This window comes from Myotis lucifugus, unplaced genomic scaffold (genome assembly GCF_000147115.1).
Source record: "Myotis lucifugus unplaced genomic scaffold, Myoluc2.0 scaffold_16, whole genome shotgun sequence".
Lineage (NCBI taxonomy): Eukaryota > Metazoa > Chordata > Mammalia > Chiroptera > Vespertilionidae > Myotis > Myotis lucifugus.
The window spans coordinates 1,694,816-1,715,306 of record NW_005871064.1 but is presented as its reverse complement, the minus strand read 5'-3'; the positions used below and the strand labels follow the sequence as shown (position 1 = coordinate 1,715,306).

At 57.0% G+C, this 20,491-nt stretch overlaps 1 protein-coding gene across 1 annotated transcript in view; it reads right to left on the bottom strand.

The window, feature by feature from the left end:
• The window catches only part of MYO5B (myosin VB), a 177,626-nt gene that overhangs the window by 16,820 nt on the left and 140,315 nt on the right, over positions 1-20,491 (bottom strand). The window contains exons 24-31 of the mRNA XM_023750796.1: positions 18,246-18,330; positions 17,020-17,168; positions 15,759-15,878; positions 13,649-13,789; positions 10,835-10,900; positions 8,945-9,184; positions 7,275-7,375; positions 252-450 (exon numbers count right to left, since the gene is read on the bottom strand). Of these exons, the coding sequence (XP_023606564.1) occupies positions 252-450; positions 7,275-7,375; positions 8,945-9,184; positions 10,835-10,900; positions 13,649-13,789; positions 15,759-15,878; positions 17,020-17,168; positions 18,246-18,330 (1,101 nt within the window). The remainder of the gene's footprint in view (positions 1-251; positions 451-7,274; positions 7,376-8,944; positions 9,185-10,834; positions 10,901-13,648; positions 13,790-15,758; positions 15,879-17,019; positions 17,169-18,245; positions 18,331-20,491) is intronic.

Below are 20,491 nucleotides of genomic sequence, written 5' to 3'. Positions count from 1 at the left end.
CGCCCAGCCAGAATTCCTGACCGCAACACACGTGCTGCCCTCACTGCCACGCTCTGGGCGGTTGGTGACACGGTAGTAGATGACCGAGATATCGCCACAACCCTTGCTGGCTGGAGGCTTCTAGATCCTCTGTTCCTGCTCCTGGGCCAAGGACATGCACCGTGTCCGTTTAGCTGAAGGCCATCCCTCATCCTATTGTCTCCTAGAACATGACCGCCCAGAGCCGGGATCTGCTGGGCACGGCTACTCACCAGGTTCTCGTTGGTCAGCCGGGACATCTCCTGCTGGACGCCAAATTCCACCTGGGCCTCCGGGGACAGCAGCAGCGTCTGGGAGAAGGTCTGCTGCTGCCTGTCCATCTCCTCCTTCAGGGCCTCCACCTGGGCCTGGAGGCACTCCACCTCCTCCTCATGGGCACGGCTCTGGGCCTGCAGCTGGGCCTCCAGCAACCTGCACCCGGGAGAGGCGCGCAGGTGACGCGGGGCTGGGCCAGTGCCCCCGGGTGAGGGCCGCAGGCGGACATGCACGGGGAGCAGCCAAGCACGAGCAGCAAGTGCACGCGCCCAGCGGGCGGACGCTCAGGGGCAGGTCTGTGCAGGCCAGCCCTTCCTCTCGGAGGACTCGAACCCACAACCCTCCGGTGCACAGGATGATGCACAACCAGCTGAGCCACCCAGCCCGTGCCCTTGTTCTTCACTCGAGCACAGCCTGGTTGGCCTGGGAATGAGAGACTGTCTCCACGTCAAAATGTCACCAACAGAAACGCATTTTGTACAGCATCTTCCAAATAAAAGCACCCACGTTTGCCCCAAAGCTCATGAGACTCTCCCTAAGACGACTCTGGCAGAGCGAACGAACCATTTGCACTTTCTCCCTATAGCAGATTCCCTGCTGGCTGCGGAAAGGCAGATCCTTAGCCCCTTTCCTTTTATCTTCACCACTGCTTCGCCCACTTTACCTCCAGCCGTTCATAAACACCCCAAGTCAAACAGAAACAGAGACTTTGCAGATGACCTGGGGGAAGGAGTGTCTCTGAGTCCAAAAGGCCCAGGACCAGGGGCAAAGGTGGGAGAGCACCTTCTTCCATTGCAACCGAGGAAGCGCTTAGTGAAGGTCCCCAAGCAGCCCCCACGCAGGGAGTTAAACACTAACACGGCGACGGTGCTCTGTGCGTGGACTGACCGCCTGCACACGCTTCCTGGCCCCGTCAACGCCACATGAAGGGAGGTCGGAGGCTCTGGGTGAAAGCTTCCTGCCACGATCCCCCCATGGAAGGCTCACCCCGTCTTCCTGGGATGCAGATAAAGACCGTGTCCAGAGCCGGGCACAGCTGGCCCAGGGCAGGGAAAGGCCCCCCACGCCTGCCTGAGAGCAACTCCAGCCTCTCTTCTCGGGAGAAGAGCACCCAGGTTGCTGGCTCCTGGGAGAGTGTGTCTCCTGACTCTGGGTTCAGACGTGACCCGCCACCCGTGAGCAAGGCAGCCTCTGGCTCCACTTCCTCGCGGGTAGAACAGAGCTGGCTTCGCTGGGTCGTCACAAGCCCTGGGGTGACACAGGGCGAGCGTCCTGGGCATGGCAGGCACGTCGTAAGTGTAGAGTTTATTCTCTATTATTCATTAATTACGGTATTGCTTTCTATACAAACACTGTAACCCTGGTTTGCCCACCCCTGTATTAGCTGCTCTTTCTATTATTATAATGGTCAGATCCCTGACCCATCAAGAGGTTTGTTTTATTGGGGGGGGGGGCCCATGTGAAACCAGGGGGTTCCTCCTGCCCTCTGTCCGCCCAGGGCCATTTGGGTATTTATAGCATCATTCACGGGCATACAGAATTATCAGCTTAAACAGCAGCCTGCCACATCTGGTCAAACCTTGAATTGCCTCACCCCTACTGCTGTGGCCAAATGATTTCATGGGCCTTATATGGCCCGCGGGCCGGGCGTTCCCACCCCTGCTCTAATGGGGCCTCCACCCTGTCCTCCACAGGCAGACCTCTGAGGAAGGTGCATGCGCCCCGGCTCCCGTTCTGAGTTCCCACAGCGCACGGAGCCTCGCTTCCTCTGCGGGGAACGAGCCTGCAGGCCCCACCCACCTCGTGTGCTGGCAGTAAGCGTGTGAGGTGGCCCTCGTGCTGTCACCGTCCATGTCTGACCCCCTCGCTAACCTGCTCACCACACTGCAGCCCGTGGTTATGGATTCAGACTTCGGGATCAAGTGAAACCAGGGTCAAATTCTGGGCCTTCTGCTTAAGCTGCAAGCTCCCTAAACACTGCACGCTCCGGTGTCCTCACCCCACACACGTGCGGTGAGGGTCAGACGTGACACATGCAGCATGCGTGGCCCAGGCTTGCCAGCTGTTGCCAGCTCCAGGCAGTCACGGGCACAGCGGCCAGCAGGCGTGTGGAGGGAGGCAGGCTCCCGGGAGCCCTGTGCCCGGAGCACAGCCAACAGCACATTCCGGCCGGTGCTCGCAGCCGGTCCTGCGGTCAACACGCGGCAGAGCAGCAGCTCGGACTCCAGGCCGAGAATTAAATTCCCTTCTCTGCCTTGTTCTAAAGCAGCGGTTCTCAACCTGTGGGTCACGACCCCTTTGGCGGTCGAACAACCCTTTCACAGGGGTCACCTAAGACCATCCTGCATATCAGATATTTACATGACGATTCATAACAGTAGCAACATTACAGTTATGAAGTAGCAACGAAAATAATTTTATGGTTGGGTCACAACATGAGGAACTGTATTTAAAGGGCCAGGAGGTTGAGAACCACTGTTCTAAAGGTAGCCGTGTGCCTGTGACGTTCCCCAGGCTGCTCCTTCAGAGACAGAGCCGTGCGTCGGACCGGGGGGTTTGAGCCATCAGGTGCTAACAGGCAGCTTCCCCACCTCATCCAGGCAGCCTGGACAGGGGCCGCTCCCGCCCCGTGAACCGGGCCCCGCCCCCTGCATCCACTCCAGCTGGCACCCAAGCGCAGACACAGCAGGCAGGACAGACGAGCAGACACAGGAGAAAGGCATGGATTCCACCTGGCAACTTGCTTTAGGCCTTGGTAGGCCAAGCCGAGTTCTCCGTCTTCATTCAAATAGCCCCAGTCCTCAGTCTTGCTAGAAATAAAGGACAGAGAGACACAGGGCGTCCAGTGCAGAGGAAAGAGACAGGAGAGAGCCCAGCAAAGCGAGGCGAGTCCAGCCGAGGGCTGGGAACCAGAACGGGGAAGGCTCACCATGTTGGGGCTCCGGTCCTTTTCCTGCTGTCTGTAGCGCGTGGGCGCCCGCAAAGGGCCACCTCTCCCCCAAGTCTCCTGTGGGACTCGCTATCCACACAGAAGGGAAAAACCCGTGGCCGAGGAGCGAGCAGTGGGGCACCGGTGGGGGTAGTTCTGTGACCAGCAGGGGCTCGGGCTGGGTGGGCTTACACGTTCTCACTCAGCGTCCTTTGTCCTTTCAGAGGGAGTCTTCAGGGGCAGAAAGGGAGGACCCGGGGATGCAAACAGGGAGGGGAGGCCCGAGCGCCCTGGGACCTGCGGGCACTGGGCGGAGTGCAGGGCAGCACCGGGGCACGCGGCGGGCCAGGGGAAGCAAGGAGACTGCAGGCTCGCCTGCTTTCCAATGGCATTTCCTCTGTCACTACTTAACGGGCAAAACAATGAACTCATCTCAACCCCAGCCCTCGCTGCAGTCTTGCAAAAAAGCAGCAGCTAATAAAGACTTGTGATGAGAACTGATCTTTCCCCCCTGGACCATGGCACTGGGGGGTGTTAGTCCTGTTTATTCCACTTGCAAATTCCTGTGCCCTCTCCAGATGCCTGGTGTGGGCCCGATGCCAGCAGGCAGCGCCTGGAGGTCAGGCACATGTCACATGCACCTCCACCATGTCCCTCTCCACCACGGACAGCCTGGCTCGCGGGAGATGGCCAGAGGCCAGCGGGCTGGGTGGCTCAGAGGCCAGCGGGATGGGTGGGGGTTGCGGGCAAACCCCTCAGGATTCTGCCCCTCTGCCCCCTGTTCCTAGGGCCTCTGCTCCGGGGGAACCTCCTGCTGGTTGGAGCCCAACTTTCCTGGCAGGCAGGAGCCACGCTGCCTGTGTCAGGACCAGCCAGCCCTTCCTAGCTCCCGGGGAAAAGCAGCCGTCCCCAGGAGGGTCTTGGCCGTGGTCAGCCTCTGTGCTGCCCGACAGAATGTGTGCGCCATCAGGGGGTGTAGCTACCATTCCCTCTCCCACGGCTCAGCCTCCCGAGGAAGGGCCCCCCTGCAGGGCTCCAGGCTGCTCACGCCAGCACCAGACCCTCGGAGAAGCCTGCCTGCAGGAGGAGGAGGTGCGGCGAGCACAGCTCTAGGGCTACTTGAGGCCTCTGTCCCGGTCCTGCTGCTCGCGGTCAGGCTTGTTCTCTCTCCGGTCGGGCCGTGGGGGAGGGCTTTCTCCTGGCCCCTCCTGTGCCAGCTGCCTGTGTGTCCCCTTGATCCCTGCAAACCCAGCAGTGACCTGGGCCACGGAAGAGGAGCCGACAGCTCAGCACCGCTCCCTGCGCAGGTACTGCCGCTTCCACTTAACTAGGCAGGGCTCTGAGAAGCCTGCGCTGCAACCCACCACAAGGGAAGCCAGCTGAGCGGCAGGCACTCTCAGGAGGGGCTGAAGGGACCCAGGGCGCCCTCACTCCCACACGCCAGCCCTCTCGCACACACACGTGGGCACAGCAGGATGCAGATGACTTGCCTGACACTGAGCTAGACCAGGTGGTGTCCGGTCCCTGGACTAAAGCGCCTTCCCTGCCGCCTCTCTTACAGCGTCCTCGCAACCCCGACGTTCCCAGGACAGCAGACGCGCCAGCCCTAACGCTCTCCAGGGAGGGGCAGGTGTGTGGCCGGGCTACCCAGGGAGAAGCCGGCACTAATCTCCCCGCCACCAGCCTCAGCGGGAGACACAGAGTTCCTCCTTCTGTAACGTGCCAGGTACTGTGCACAGAGATGAGCAGAGAACCGTGCAGCCCCGGTGCAGCCCCGTCACCCCGAGGTGCTCAGGAAGTCAGGCGCACGGGGAAATGAAAAACCAGTGGACCGGCGTCCACCCTTTGTTCCCAGATGAGAGAGAACCAAATCCTCCAAGGAGCGTCTCCCTCCCCCTCCCACACACCATTAGGGGCAAAGGCTGAGGAGGGAGCGCCACCTGGTGGTAGGAGAAGGAAGACCCCAGACAACTCAGCTCCTAGGAATTTGCTAAATGTTAAGTGATGTCAATCAATCAACAAATACTCCTGTGCTAAGCCCATTCCCAAAGAGGCCACACACACACTGTGAAAGTTACCAAGTGAAAAAGGTTTTGAACTGGGGGACCATGGGCTCTTTAAGAGGCTATGGTTGTGTATGGGGGTGTTTCGAATCCCTCTAGAAATATAATCAGAACCCACTGTATGTTTAAGCTCTTCCCAACCCCTCTTCCCCATCACCCCCACACAACAATTTAGGTTTAAACCAGAACACCCTCCATTAAGGAAAACAGTAGGAGAGGAAAGTGACTCTGTGTGCTCAGGGCAGCCCCCATGGTGACGAGATGTCCTCGCCAGCTGGCCTCCAGGGGTCAGTCCCAGTCCTCCTGCCCAGCCTGGCAGGCCCCCTCCCTGCTGGGATCCTGCTGGGATCCCCCAAACTGAAGTCAGGCAAACCCTCGGGGTCACTCCCAGAGCCAGCGGCCCCTTTCTGTGCTTGCCAGTTTCTCAGGCTGGCTCTTGGTTCCCTATCGCTCCCTGGGCTTGCTGCGAAGGCGGTGATTTTAAGATATCAGAAAAGCTATTTTTATGTTATCACCATCCTTACTGCTGCAAGGGAAGACAAGTCCAGGCCATGAAGCAGCTCCTAGAAGCCTATCTTTGACAGCCACTGGGTGAAGAAAAAGGGAGCTGATAACGGTGATGGTTCCCACGATCAGAAAGATGCGCACACTTGCTAGTCAGGGCCAGCCATGCCCGCTTCGCTCTCCCTTACATTTTAAGCACCCCCTGTGCTCTTTTTTCTCTTTGTCTCATTTCGTGTGGTCGCCCAAGATCATGTAAAATGACTAAATCTTGACTAGCTTTAGCACTGTGAGGTGCACCTGCCTTTTCTTCTCTCCCTCCTGAAGGGAAAAGAATTACATCTCTATTGAAATAAATTTAGTTTCCTCCTGGGGTCCTTCCAGTTACCTACACAGTGGGCTGGAGGCAGGCCAGCCTGGAAGTCGGGCCTCCTGGATGCTACCTTAACGCGGCTGCAGGCCGCTCAAGCCTCCCGGGCCTCAGTTTCCCCTCTGCAGAAAGGGGGGAGATGAAAAGCTGTGGAAATCAGACCACAGAGGAGTCCGCGATCCTGTGCGGTGCCTGCAGGCTGCACGTTGCTCTCGAGCGCCACCTGCTGGCACTTCCTGGAAGCGCGTGCTGTTCTCCGCAATCCCGAACAAATGCTTAGGGGTTGCTCCGCATTCTGTACATTGAGGTTGGGAGAGAAAGGCAGCCGCCAGTGCCCACAGAGGCACAGAGGCACAGGTGGTGATAACAGGGATGACCACATGCTCACCACGTGCAGCGAGTGCTTCCAACTCGCCGAATCTCAATCACCATCGGAAGCATGCGGCTCTGATTGCCCCAATTCGCAGGGGAGGACACGGAGGCACAGAGCGGCCAGGAAGCAGTTACTGCGCAGTAAGCGACTGGGCGGGGGAGTGCACATCCCCCAGCGTCCGCCACAGCCCGGGCCCTGCTGCTCCTGCAGACAGTCACTCCTGCCTGGTAGCTCGTCCTTGAGGAGGGCCCGGAGGTGGCTGGTAACTAAAACCCAGGGCAGTCTCATTCTAGCCGACATGGTAGCGGCCAAGTTCTCTGGCCCAACCTCTGGAGTGCCTGGCGTGGGTTCTAGGGGTGGCATTGCAGCCAAGAGCTGGGCAGGCCCCGCCTCCTGCTTAGTGGACCACGTGTGCAACTTCCCTCTCAGTGAGGAAAGCCGCTCTTTCCCTCTCCTCAGCCCCCAGGGAAGCTCCCGTCCCCAATGCTTGCAGGGACCTGGGTCCTGCCGCCCCAGGTGCCACTGGAGTCCCGCCGAAGCAGCAGCAGGCTTCCTAGGGTCATGGCTCACTGCCTGCTCCTCCTCACTCATCTCCCAGAACAGAGGAGACACCCTGAGGAGCGCACAGTCAGGAGCATGCAGTCAGTGCATGAGGAGCGCACAGTCAGTGCACGAGGAGATGAGGTTGGGCAGGACCCCTTTGGCAGTGACGGCTCCAGGTACAGACCGCGAGGCGGGACCTACCTGTTCGTCTGGCAGACCCCGTGATAGGCCTCGATGGCGTCTTCCTGATCCACGTGCTTTTCACTGTTGGGCCAACTGGTCCTGGCATTAATGTTCGGCTCCTAGAGGTCCCGGGTGAAATAAAGAAATAACTCCGGTTATACAAATGGCTGTCACGAAATGACTTCATATCCCCGTAGAAATTCAAAACACTAATCCAAGAAGACACGCAGCCTCTGTTCCCTGCAGCGTCACTGACCACAGCCACGACCGGGAGGCGGCCACGTGCCCGCCAGTGGACGAGTGGATACAGGACATGTGGTGTCTGTACTCGGTGGCGTGCTGGCCACGAACAAGAATGAAGCCTGACAATCTGTGACAACGTGGATGGACCAAGAGGGTGCTGTGCTGAGTGAAACGAGTCAGACAGAGAAAGAGAAATTCCATATAATTTCACGTATTTGTGGAATCTAACGAGCAAAATAAACATCCCCTGTGCTCCTTTTTCTCTTCGTCTCATTTAGTGCCATCGCCGAAGATCATGTAAAATGACTAAATCTTGACTAGCGTTAGCACTGAGGTTCCCCTGCCTTTTCTTCTCTCCCCGCTGAAGGGAAAAGAATGCCGTCTCTGTTGAAATAAACAAACTAAACAGAAACAGACAGAGATGCAGAGAGCAAACTGAGGGTGGGCAGCTAGGAGGGTGGTGGGGGGACTGGGTGAAAAAGGTGTGGGATGAAGAAATACAAGTTGGCGGTGAGAACCGTCACGGGATGTGAAGTACCACACAGGGAACACAGTCAATGATAATGTGATGCCTATGGTGCCAGGTGAGTCCTAGAATTATCGGGATCACTTCATAAGTTATATAACTTTCTAACCACCATGCTGTACACCTAAAACTAATGCAAAATAACACTGAATGTCAACTGTAATTGGAAAATAAAAATAAAAAAGGGAATGACTTTCTACCCAGACAGAGGATAAAGCGAATCTTTGGGAAGTGGCCCGGGCCCAGGACCACCTCAGATCCCAGCAGTTAGCCGGGCAGGGACGTGACTTTAGGTCCCGCTGTAAGAATGGCGAGGCCTGGCTGTGGAAGGCACAGGGTGGGTGTGGGGTACGATGCAAGGACAGTGTCCCTGGAGGAGAAAGCACCCCAGGCCCAGAGGACGAGACCCAGATCTGTCTGCTTGGAATCCTCCACACTCGTTCCTGCCACCCGACCCCACCCCATCCTCCCGGCTCCGAAGCCACCAGCCTGACCCGGTGGCCTCCGCCCCTCCCTCCGCTCCACACTCTGTCCCAGACGCTGAAAACATGAGGAACAAATGCTGAGTTGGACTTGTCACCCTGAGAGGACCAAGAAAGAGCAAAGACTTTCACCTCAAAATTTAAGTAAAGAGCAAGGGTCAAAGCACGAGGTGAAACACCAGGGCGCGGGGGGGAGGGAGAGACGCTCAGCTGGGGCCCTAGTTCCTTCTGAACATGCTCGTATTGAGAAAAATTTTGAGGATTCTAGAAACTTCCAGCAAAGTCTCCCATGAAAGGTCACGCTGGGAGGGCAGCAAGCCCCTTGCTCTGCCGTCAGAGGCGACCCTAGCACAAAAGACTCTGCTCCTGTATGTTTCAGACCCTCCTGTCACCTCCAGTCCCAACACACCCACCCACTGAGGCCGCCCTGCTGTTACCGCGCTCTTGCCCGCCAGGCGGCGCTGGTCGGCGCTGACGATCTGGGTCCTCAGGATGAGCACCTCCTCCTTGCGGACCTCGAGCTCCTCGTTGGCCAGTCGGAGCTGGTTCAGCAGGAGGCCGTAGCCGTCGGGGGAGCCGGGGGCGGCGTTGTTCTGGGTGGCCTGGTCGGCCACGGCCTTCCTCAGCTCGTTCAGGTCATTCTTCAGCTTCTTGTTTTCTGACTCCAGCTCCTGCCTCTGGAAGACGGCCAAGCAACAGGCTCCGTCACTCCTGAGCCCACAGCGTTCTCCCCACGCGGGTCCCCCCTCCGCCTTCCTCACCCAACCTGCCCATCCTCCTGAGGAACTGAGAGCAACTCGGTCAGGATCAGGGCGTGATCCGGGGCTGTTCTGGGCAACGCAATGGTTCCCAGAGTTACGTGTGGTCCCATCACACTAACCGACCCTGGGAAATTGGATACGTTCCCAATTACGAGGCTCGGGGAATGGGAACGGGAGTGGGGCAGCTCTGATGCCCCTTTCTGCACACGCCCCCCTGCAGGGAGCCCACTCCCCCATCACAGCAGGAACACAGGCCCCTGTGCCCTGGGCCTCTGGCCTCCCTCCCTCCCTCCACCTCCCCACCTCTCCCGGGCCAGCCCTGGACACAGCGGGATCCCTGCCTCACATCTCTCCCTGAAAATCCTGATGGTTTGTTCAAAGTGGTTTTATCCCACTGGCCACATTTTATTAGAACTGAAACCGAATCTGGCAGGTAAGACATGTGACATAAGAAATGCGTATTAATGCCCTAGCTGGTTTGGCTCAGTGGACAGAGTGTCGGCCTGTGGACCCAAGGGTCCCGGGTTCGATTCTGGTTAAGGGCACGTGTCTGGGTTGCCGGCTCAGTCCCCAGTGGGGGGCGTGCAGGAGGCTGCAAATTGGTGATTCTCTCTCATCATTGATGTTTCTATCTCTCTCCCTCTCCCTGCCTCTCTGAAGTCAATAAAAATATTTTTTTTTTAAAAAAGAAAAAGGAAAACGTATTGAGTCTCTGGCCCCAGTTCCTGGCACAGAGCATCTAAAATTCTTTTGTCACATCCTGAGTGTGTATGCTAATGAGGTGACTCTTGGAGGATGGGGATTGGCTGCCAGAGGAGCCAACCTTGTGATTAGAAAGCCCCACCCACTGACTTCCAGAAAGGGAGGGGGAGGGCCTGGAGATTGCCTTGAATGCCAATAAACTGATCAATTGGGCCTATGCGATGGAACCACCATGTAAACCTTAAATGATGGGGTGGAGAGCTGGGGGCTGTGAGCACACGAGGTGCTGGCAGTGCTGGGCCTGCAGAGGCCATGGAGCGCCCATCTTCCCCTCATACCCCATCCTCTGCCCCCTTCCATCTTCCCCTCAGACCCCGTCCTCTGCCCCCTTCCATCGGCCACGGCATCCTTTATGCGAAACCAGCAAAGGGCTTTCCTGAGTTCTGTGAACTGTTCTCACAAACGACCGAACCTGGAAGGGGGTGCAGGGGGGGGGGCGCTGATTTGTAGGCAAGATGGATGGAAGCGTGGGCAACCTGGGAGCCGCAAATGTGATGGCGTCTGAAGTGGGGACAGTCCTGTGGGACTGAGCCCCCAGCCCGGGGTCTGTGCCGACTCAGGCAGTCAGGGCCAGAGAGGAGGTCAGTGGCAGGACACCTGGGCGTCCACAGAGAAGTGGACAGTTGCTTGGTGTGGAAAACCCCAGGTTTGGGGTCAGAAGGAGGGAACAGTTTCCTGTTAACATATATGACAGCTCCTCATAGTAAAAACAAAATTCCCTTCATTCCGAGGACATGGTGTGCGTATGGCCCTGCTTATTAGCAGCCTTATGGGAACCTCCCCGGGCGGGAGTCCGAGCCTCACCTTCAGCGTGTTGTAGGCTAGATCTGTGTCCTGGTCCAGGTCGATGTCGTTCTTTGGTGGCTCCACCTGCCCGGACAGAGAGGCAGAACGGTGAGCACAGATGCCCAGCTGTGGTCAAACTGTTTCCCCCGCACACGTGTGCTTCCTCCCCACCTGCCACACGCAGCTCGCGACTTCAGGCCACCATGAGGTGCTCCATAAGCATCTTCCCCAGCCCCCCAACTTTATTCACACGATGCTCACAGGCACCTGAATATGTGTAACACCGTTAGGGGTTCAGTCCCCCCAACAGATAGGATGAAATCCCAACCCCTGTTGAATGTCACCTAGTCTGGAAACCAGGTCTTTGCAGATGTTATCGAGTTAAGATGCAGACATTAGGATGGGCCTCATCCACTAGGGCTGTCCTTTAAGGAAGGGAGGACAGACACATGCCAGGACGCCAGGGACGAGCTGCCGCAGCTCAGAGCCCGGAACAGGCTCCCCGAAGCCTCCAGGGAACACGGCCCCGAGGACACCTTCATTCCTGACCTCCGGCCTCCGGAACTCGAGACAGGAAGTTCCTGTTGTGGTGCTTTGTTTCAGCAGCCCCAGGAACCTGGCACTGTGAGACTCAGGTCCTTGTTTAAGAGGTTAATTAACGCATCATAATGATGTAATTACTAATGAGGTAAAACCCGAGCTACTCAGGTGAAGGGGGCGTGTGTGCACGTGTGTATTCTGTTTTCCCAGTTACATCTCTGAGCCCTTGGGGAGAAGCCCACTTCCTCATCCACCCTGCAGCAGACAGGGTGGCAGGCGCCGCCCCCCCCCGCCCCCCTCCCCCGCCCCAGCTCAGCCAGTGCTGTGTGACGCCAGGACTCGGGGCAGGTGGGTGTGGCCCAGGTGACTGCCAGGCCTGGGAGAGGGAGCCGGGCAGATGGGAAGGGGACAGCCTGGCTGGCTGTCGCCGAGGCCCCTCCTCAGGGCAGGCGCAGTCACTCCCGCACGGAGGTACATCCCAGACGTCCCCGGCATCCCTTCTGCAAAGGCTGGGCTCTGTAGCCAAGACCCCGGCCACCTCGCTCCAGAACAAAGACCCTCAGGGTTCTTTGGACCCAGGTCCGGTCCAAGGGCACGTCCTCGGAAAGCCTGGTCTCGGGGCTCTGCAGAGGGATCCATCACCCCCCACCTCACTCTCCTGCCCAACCCCCCCCTTACTAAGCCCCGTGGGAGACAAGGCCGCTCCCCTTGAAGAGAGACCCTCGGTGCATCCACAGGGCTATGGGCCACACCTTCAGCTCCGACTCTTGCTGGGTCAAAGAGATGCCCTTTCTCATTTGGTATCCAGACAAACAAGAGATGTAAAGCCAGGATTTCAAAGTGACTAGGCCTTTCCCTGGTGGGGACCGGGAGCGAATCCTAGGGGCAGCCGGGTGGGCCGGAAACCTGTGTGCCAGGCACCGTCCGCTGTCGTCCGTGCAGTTTTGAATATATCTGATCTGCGCTCACCTGTCAGGGCAGCTTCGCTTCTAACTGAGCGAATCATTTATAAACCTAATCTTTTCCCTTTTCTTTGGGAATCCAGCCGCCCCCCCCCCCCCCCCCGCCCGAGACATTTAAATCCATCAAGCAAGGTTTACCTCCCCTCCTTCTCCCCTCCCTCTCCCCTCCCTGCTTACGGCTCAGGGAGCCCCAGGAATGTACTAGCATCGGTGACACATCCGATCGGGAAGGGAAGTCAGGTGTTGCAGAGGGAGACTGTGTAGGGAGAGCAGGGGGAGGCAGGGCTGCGGGGGGAACGGTCGAACCCCCACAATGGGTAATTCGGGTCTGAGAACAGGCCAGAGGCCCTTGACAAACCCACTGTGAGGTCAGCTAAGGATATGACCCGTGTCGGAAACGGCCTTGCATCGCTTAGAGCAGTGGTTCTCAACTTGTGGGTCGCGACCCCTTTGGCGGTCGAATGACCCTTTCACAGGGGTCGCCTAAGACCATCCTGCATATCAGATATTTACATGACGATTCATAACAGTAGCAACATTACAGTTATGAAGTAGCAACGAAAATAATTTTATGGTTGGGTCACAACATGAGGAACTGTATTTAAAGGGCCAGAAGGTTGAGAACCACTGCTTTAGAGGGTCCCTATCCCTCCCCAGCAATAGCAGATGGCTCTCCCCCATGTCACCCTCAGCTCCCATCTGTACCCACCCCGTAGTTACTTCAGCACGACAATGCTATTTCCTCTTCCCCCTGCTTTACCTGGTCCTCCCGAACTAGCTTACAGATTCCTCATGGCTGGGGCTTCCTCTTACATCTTTATCTCCTCTCACTCAGTGAACATTTCAAATATGCATTCAGGTGCCCGGTGGGGCCTTGCTTTGGAGCAAGTGGCATGTCTGGGGACGCTAAGGCTTCCACACAAGCCACTGAGATAACAGGGCTGCGGTGAGGGTGGTCGTGGGAAGGAGGGGGTGATGCAAGCTGGGCTGCCCGCCCAATGGGCCTGGACGCAGCTGGGAAGGGGCACTCGATGTTCTCTGCTCTGATTTCACTTCTGCTCGTATTTATACTTTAGTCACACACCCTGCTCCACTTCCCAAGTGGTGACGAGGCCACAGCTCCCCGCTGGCCTCGCCGGTGGAACCCTTTGCCCTGGGGGCACTGTAACCCTCACTTCCGTCCAACTGGGGTGATGTGGGTGGCACACGTGCAATTATGACGTCAGCACAAGACAAAGTCCCTCTCTGAGACCCGGCAGCAGCAGGACCCACAGGGCGACACCCCCGCTGAGCCCCGGGGGAGCGAGCTCTGCGGCCGCAGCCTCCGCACCTGGACTTTCCTGCCGTCCTGCTGCTCTCTCCTCTCCAGCTGCGCCTGCAGCTTCCTCCGCTCCTGCTCCAGCTCCCGCACGCGCTTCTGCAGCTTCAGGAAGACCGTCATGTCCAGGGCCGCCTTCTCCAGGCCGATTTCCTTCGGAGGAGGACGGGGCAGGGAGGAGGAGGCCTTACTAGGAGAAGTGCCCCAGGGGACGCACAGCACCTCACTGCCTCCCGCCACCTCCGCTGTCCCCTCTCTCCTCCCAAACATCAGCCAGCCCCAACCGGCCATCACTTCTCGTGTGAACATTGTGCTCCGGGCGCATTTCTGTCTGGGTAACATCTGAGTCTCAGCCATTTACATTCTTCCCGTGTGAGCTGAGTAAGATGACCGACCATATATCCAAGAACAAATGGATGAAGACACAGCCATTTCATTTGGAAGTTAAAAGAGCTCCCTTCTGGAAAACAGTCTCATCCCAGAGGAACCGTAAAACTCGGGATGTCCGCTTCCTGATGAGGAACCAGTGTGGTTACCAATCACGGCAGGTGCGCTGGCGCCCCCACAACCGCGCCTGGACCCGCCAGCAGGCGCCCTGCCCCGGACCCCCTGCTCCTGCAGCTCTCACAGCTCCAGTCCCCACATTTCCCCTTAGATCCACGCCCGGGGTTGCCCTCCTGAGCTCTGTCACATGCGGGTGTGTATCAGGATGAGCCTATCCATGTGGATCTTTTAAGCACACGTATGGACATATGTGACAATAGAATTTGGTTTGCCCAGCATTTAATGAGGGCTTAGTGCACAGCCAGGACTGTGCCTGCTGCTCTGGCCATTCACCCACACGGAGGTGCTCCTGTCTGCACGTGATGGCCACACACACACACCCACACACACACACCCATGGGTGGTGCATCTGGAGTCCAGGCTGACTGAGAGTGCCGTGGCAAAACCAAGGCCTGAAGCCAGCGTTTATAAAATGCCTACTAAGTGCAGATGGCAAACAACAAACTGCACTTTTATTCCAAGGCCCTCCTTTTCTATCCTATTCTTTTTTATTTTAAATCATTTTTTAAGTATTTTTATTGATTTCAGAGAGGACGGGAGAGGGAGAGATAGAAACATCAATGATGAGAGAGAATCATTGATTGGCTGCCTCCTGCACGCCCCCCACTGGTGATTGAGCCTGCAACCTGGGCATGTGCCCCAACCGGGAATCAAACTGTGACCTCCTGGCTCATAGGTCGACACTCAACCACTGAGCCACGCTGGCTGGGCTCTCCTATTCTTTACTCCATCATTCACTCTCGTATCCTTTATTTTTTCCTGACAGCACTGTTGTGCCTGCAATTATATCACAGACTTCATTACCGTCTAACCCCCATCAGACGAGCTCCGTGCGCCCGGGACCTTCTGTGCTGGTCACCGCTGTTTCCCCAGCACCTGCCAGCAATGCCCAGCACAGGCGTGCTCCACACACACACACACACACACACACACACACACACACACGCTGCTGTAACCGCCCCTCCTCCACACCCACCTTCACCTACTCCCTACGGCTCATACACTCGCGGTTTTCTCCTTTTCAAAGGCCAGAGGAAAAACTGTGTCTTTGTACCTTTGACAAAATTACACACCGACTGTTAAATCCGCGGTGTGTACACTATGCAGCGATTCTAAGAGGCCAATTCTGACAAAAATACAGTCAAAATGATTAGTATGTGTTGTCCTCCGAGTGTTATCCAGTCTCTGAGTCAGGGAGGAAAATGTTCTTGCGCATTTATGATACCACTGCACGCACTGGGATACTGAGCGTATCAGTATCCCATTCTAATGGCTTAGCTGTTCCTTCGGTTCATTTCACGTCTCTGCAGTCGCTCCTTGGCTCTGCAAGAGGCACCCGGCCCTACCTCCTTCCTTCCTTCCTAAAGGGCGCGCAAGGCGAACGAACAGCAGTGCACTGTTCTGCATGGTGCCTGCTCACTCCAGAGTATTGTCTGTACGTCCCTGCAGCCCAGGCCCCTGCTGTCTGGAATGAGCCCCCTGGGACTCTGGCCACCACCCAAAGAGTAAACCCCCGTGGGGCTCCCCGGCTGGGCACAGGGCGAGGGCTGCCGCTCACCTCCACCTGCTGCAGGGCGTCCTCCGTGTCTCCCACCTCAGACGTGGAGATGGAGGGGTAGTTGGAGTCCGATTCTAAGCTACTTTGGTTGGACGGGTTCCGCTTGTGGCCTGGGGTTTGCTGTTTCAGGAGACAAACGTGAAAAGTGAAAATGAGCTAATGTGCTAAGAACTGTGACTTTCCACGAAAGGAGGCGCTGGAGGCGGACTCTGCCTCGCTGGTGAGGCTGGGGTCCCTGGTCTCTTAACGAAACACAACCCCCACCGAGGCCAGTCTCTCCGGGGAGGCCCCCCTTCCCCCCGTCCTGCGGAAAGTGCAGAGACCTGTCCTGGGACCCCGCTTCCAAACCTGCCCTCAGGCCCCACGTCAACCTGCCTCCACCAACCGGCTTATGAAAACCATCATCTTATTAGAAATAGAGGCTACCGTCTATACTGTTCATTTAAAAATGCCCCCTGCCCCCCCACCCCCCTGCATCTGATTTGGCTTTGAGCGTGGAAACTGATCTTGGTAGCAACATTTTAGATTTCTATATTCCTATTCAGCTTCTCTTCGTGGTTTCTACGCAATTAACTAGTCCAGTGGTCGGCAAACTCATTAGTCAACAGAGCCAAATATCAACAGTGCAACGATTGAAATTTCTTTTGAGAGCCAAATTTTTTAAACTTAAACTATATAGGTGGGTACATTGTTATTAACTTAGTTAGGGTACTCCTAAGGCTTAGGAAGAGCCACACTCAAGGGGCCAAAGAGCCGCATGTGGCTCGCAAGCCGCAGTTTGCCGACCACGGAACTAGTCAGTCTTGCTTGAATGTGCATTTCTGGAGGGAGTGTTTGTAGGTGGTGAAAAACCATGACGAGTCATGAAATATGACATTTCCATATTTCATGGAGAGCATTTCGTCAACGATTAGGGGACACGACCAGACGCCGGGACCTCTCAGGGTCCACACAACCGCAGCCGCGGTCAGAACTCCCCGCTCTGTTACTAAGGCAACGTGGATGCTTCCCGAAGAGGAAACGAAAGAGAACACATCCACTGACACTCCTGAGATGTCGGGGAGATCCCAGAGCCGGGAAAGGCCCCGTCCTGGGCGTGACAGCCGGCCCAGCTCTCCTCTGTGATGCCTCCCAGGAAAGGCCGGGACACGGACACCACACAGATGCCCGAGCCTCGCGTGTCGGACGCTGCCCGGGGCTGGAGCTGCCCGAGACCAGGCGGGGGAGCCGGAGGGGCAGCAGGACGGCCCGCCCTCCTCGCCTTTATGATGGTCATCTCGTCCCGGAGGTTGTCGTATCTCTGCTCCAGCCGGGAGTACTCCTTCACGAGGTTCTGGTACCGGGACCGCTCCTCCTCCAGCTCCCTCTTCATCAGCAGGTTCTCCTGGGCGGAGCCGCGGGCCAAGTCATCTGGAAGCAAGACACGCATCCTTCAGAACATCCCGAACGTCCCCAGGCGTGTTCTGACTCATGCTTTACGGTCAGTCTCTTGTCAAAGGCTGCCACGCCAGCCCCTGGCACAGACACGGTGAGCTGACCCAGCGCCCTCACCTGCCTCCCAGCCCGGGAAAGCTTGCTCTAGAGGCTTACGCTTTAAGGGGGGGGAGAAAGCCGACCCTGCCCGTGGGGCGTGGGGGGCAGACCAGGCAGCACATGGGTCAGCTCCCTGGCTGGACACACCAGCGGCTGCTGGAGCATCCCTGCAAGAACCTGGGCTTTGTTCCCGATTTCTCTCCTATTCCGGGTCTTTCTAGTTCCTGGAGTTCAGGGAGGTTCAAGGCAATAAGGCAATGAGGCCAAAGGTTAGGGGGCTTTTCTCGCACCAAAATGTATTACTGGGGGGGGGGGCAGGAGGGCGACAGGGGGGAAGAGTGATCTGCTGGAGGCCACACCGAGTCAGGCGAGAACTGGGGCTGGGACCCCACTGCTCCTCTGTGGCCAAGCAGGATGTGGGGGTGACAGCACCCGAGGGGCTGGTGGGTGCTTGAGACAGGTGACCTGGATGTGACCCACAACCCTCTCCTCAGCAAACGGAAACAGACGACCCCCCGGTAGAAGGAAGCACGGCAGGAACGGGGATGCTAACGAGGAATTTAACGGCAGCAGCAACTCGCCCCTGAGTGCTCACTGCGTGTCCATCACCAGCGTAAGCGGCTCTCACGCAGTCTCTAGCCCCCCTGAGCCTCGGAGCTCTGTGCCTGGATGTCCATTCTGCAGACGGAGAGGCTGAGGACGGCATTGCTCAAGGCCCGCAGGAGGGAGGGCAGAGTCGTTCTGAGGGCAGGCCTCCCTGACTCCAAGTCCCAGGCACTATACTGTCCGTGACCGTGTGTCTCCACATGAAACGGAGGGCCCTCCTCCCGCACCTCCCGTTGACAGAAGCCCCCTCCCCACTGCAGCCCTGACGAACCCACGCTGGCTGGGCGCCTGGGGAGATCGCCGAGGGAAAGAGATGAAAGCTCAACATGAAGACTCTTTGGAGCTTACCTTTCGACTGGCTCAGGATTTGGTGGTTAAGCTGTTCTTTCTCATCTTTCAAGAGAGCGTTTTCCTGCTCCAGATCTGCGACGCGCTGAAAGAGAGGATCACAGAGCACGTGTTTCCCCAGAAGCTGGCAAAGGCGAGGCCCCTTTTGTGGGGTCTGACTTTCAGCTGGTTGAGTTCAAATGCTCTTTTGATGTAAGAAAATGGAACCAGGAAAAGGTGCTTTCCTTTCCAGGGAAAATGTGCAATGAAAGACAAAGTCCATTAACCATCTGTATACCATAAGCGTCTATAGACGCAAGCGGAGGACCTTTCTAATTAAATTCAAAATATCGTGGCAGTTAACTGGTTAAAACAAGACAGTCGAGCTCATCACAGTTTAGGGTCTCCCGGTGCCCACAAAACCGCGGTGCGAAGTCTGCTCCGAGCTCCCCTGCCTTGCTCAGGCCCTCGGCAACATCCCAGTTGGCTTTGCTGCAAAAACTGACAAGCTCATCTGAATAATCACATGGAATATCTAGGGATCCAGAACAGGCAAAATAATCTTGAAAAAGCACTAGAGAATTCATACTTATAATTTTAAAACTTACTACAAAACTATAGTAATAAGATAGTGTGGAGCTAGCATAAGAAGAGACACAGGGATCAATGGCAAGAACTGAAATCCAGAAATAAAGCCCACGTTATAAGTCAATAAGGAACGAAAAATTTTTTCAACAAACGTGGCTGGGACAACTGGATTTTCACAAACAAAAGAATGAAATCGAACTCCTACCTCACACCACATACAAAAATAAGCTTAAAATGTTTCAAAGACCTAAAGTAAGAGTTAAAACTATAAAAATCTGAAGGAAACATAGAAGCAAATCTTCGTAATCATCCAGGAAGCACATACTACATGGGAAAATCATTCTTTAAGTGCATCTAATTTGCTATTATTGGAGGCAGTTCACCCCCAATGGCTTTATGAGCGCCTTCAAATTAGTTTGGCAAATCATCGGAATAACTTGCATTTTCCTTTCCTAGATGCCCAAGCCAAGTCAGACGGAAAACAGAGACAGAAGCATCCACGTGGGGGGTACCTTCCACATGGAGCCTAGAGTGGGGCCTGAAGGTCAGGCGGCCAGGAACAGGCTGTCCCCCTGACCTGGCTGACCTCGGGGCCGGGGGTGATGTCACAGCAGGCTGGGAAGGACGCGACCACGGAACTGGGACTCTGCTTCCCCTAACCGCGCTCTGAGCAGACAGACGGCTCACCACGAAGGTGTCACCTGAGAAGGCTCCCCAGGTCCCCCCTGTCCTCGTCACTGTCCTCTGGGCATCCCTTGGAAATGGAACACGTCCTCTGACCAGTCAGAGCCAATGCCTCACCATGGGCGGGACACGAAGCTCCATTCCTCCCAGTGCACCCGGCATCACCTAACTTTCCTGCGGCTGCCGTGGTCCAGGCCTCCACCCAGACTGCCGGCAGGAGATCCAGGTCAGCGCGCGCCCCCGGGAGTCCTCTGTGTGCTGGAGCCTCATTTCCTCCCCCACCTCCCGCCCAGGCTTGATGCGCGGAGGCTGGCGGCCAAGGCGCTGGCACTGCTGTTCTGAGCCATACATCAAAGTGGCACGGGCAGCGTTGCCGTTCTTCCTGCCTGAGCGGTTCTGGAGGTGCGCCCAGAGCCTGTGGTCGGTCCAGCAGACAGACAGCAGGAGGGACAGTCCCACCCTCGGCTCTGCGTCCCGGGGGGCAGACAATGCTTCCCCAGTCACACCTCCCGGGCCCTGGCCACCCCGCCTTCCCAGCTGGCTGGCGTGGGGAGTGTGCTGGCAGACACGGCAGGTGACAGACTTCTGCAGCCAAATGGCCCCCCTTTTGCGAGCTGTCAGGGATGCGGACGGCAGGAAAGGACACTTAACAAGAACCAGGAGCGTTCCCCTCAGCAGGATAAATGGGGGGGGGGGGCGCTTGACTCTCACAGGCAGTATTCCTGGGAGTGTCTCCTCTCAAAGGTGACCTGGGACAGACCACCAGAGCCAACGCTGGGCAAACCTGCTACTGTCAGGCTCACAGCCCGGGGAAGTGAAATGAAACAAAAGTCCCGCCTCTCCCAGCTCATCTCTGGGGACACAGATGTAGCGCCGGGCTTTTGTTTTCTCTCGACTTATTCTTTTCAAGTTTGGTGTTTGCACTGGAGAGCGAGCCAGATGCAAAGGAGCTGGTAGATGCCGTGGAACGAACGGCTGGACGCTGACGGTCAGGA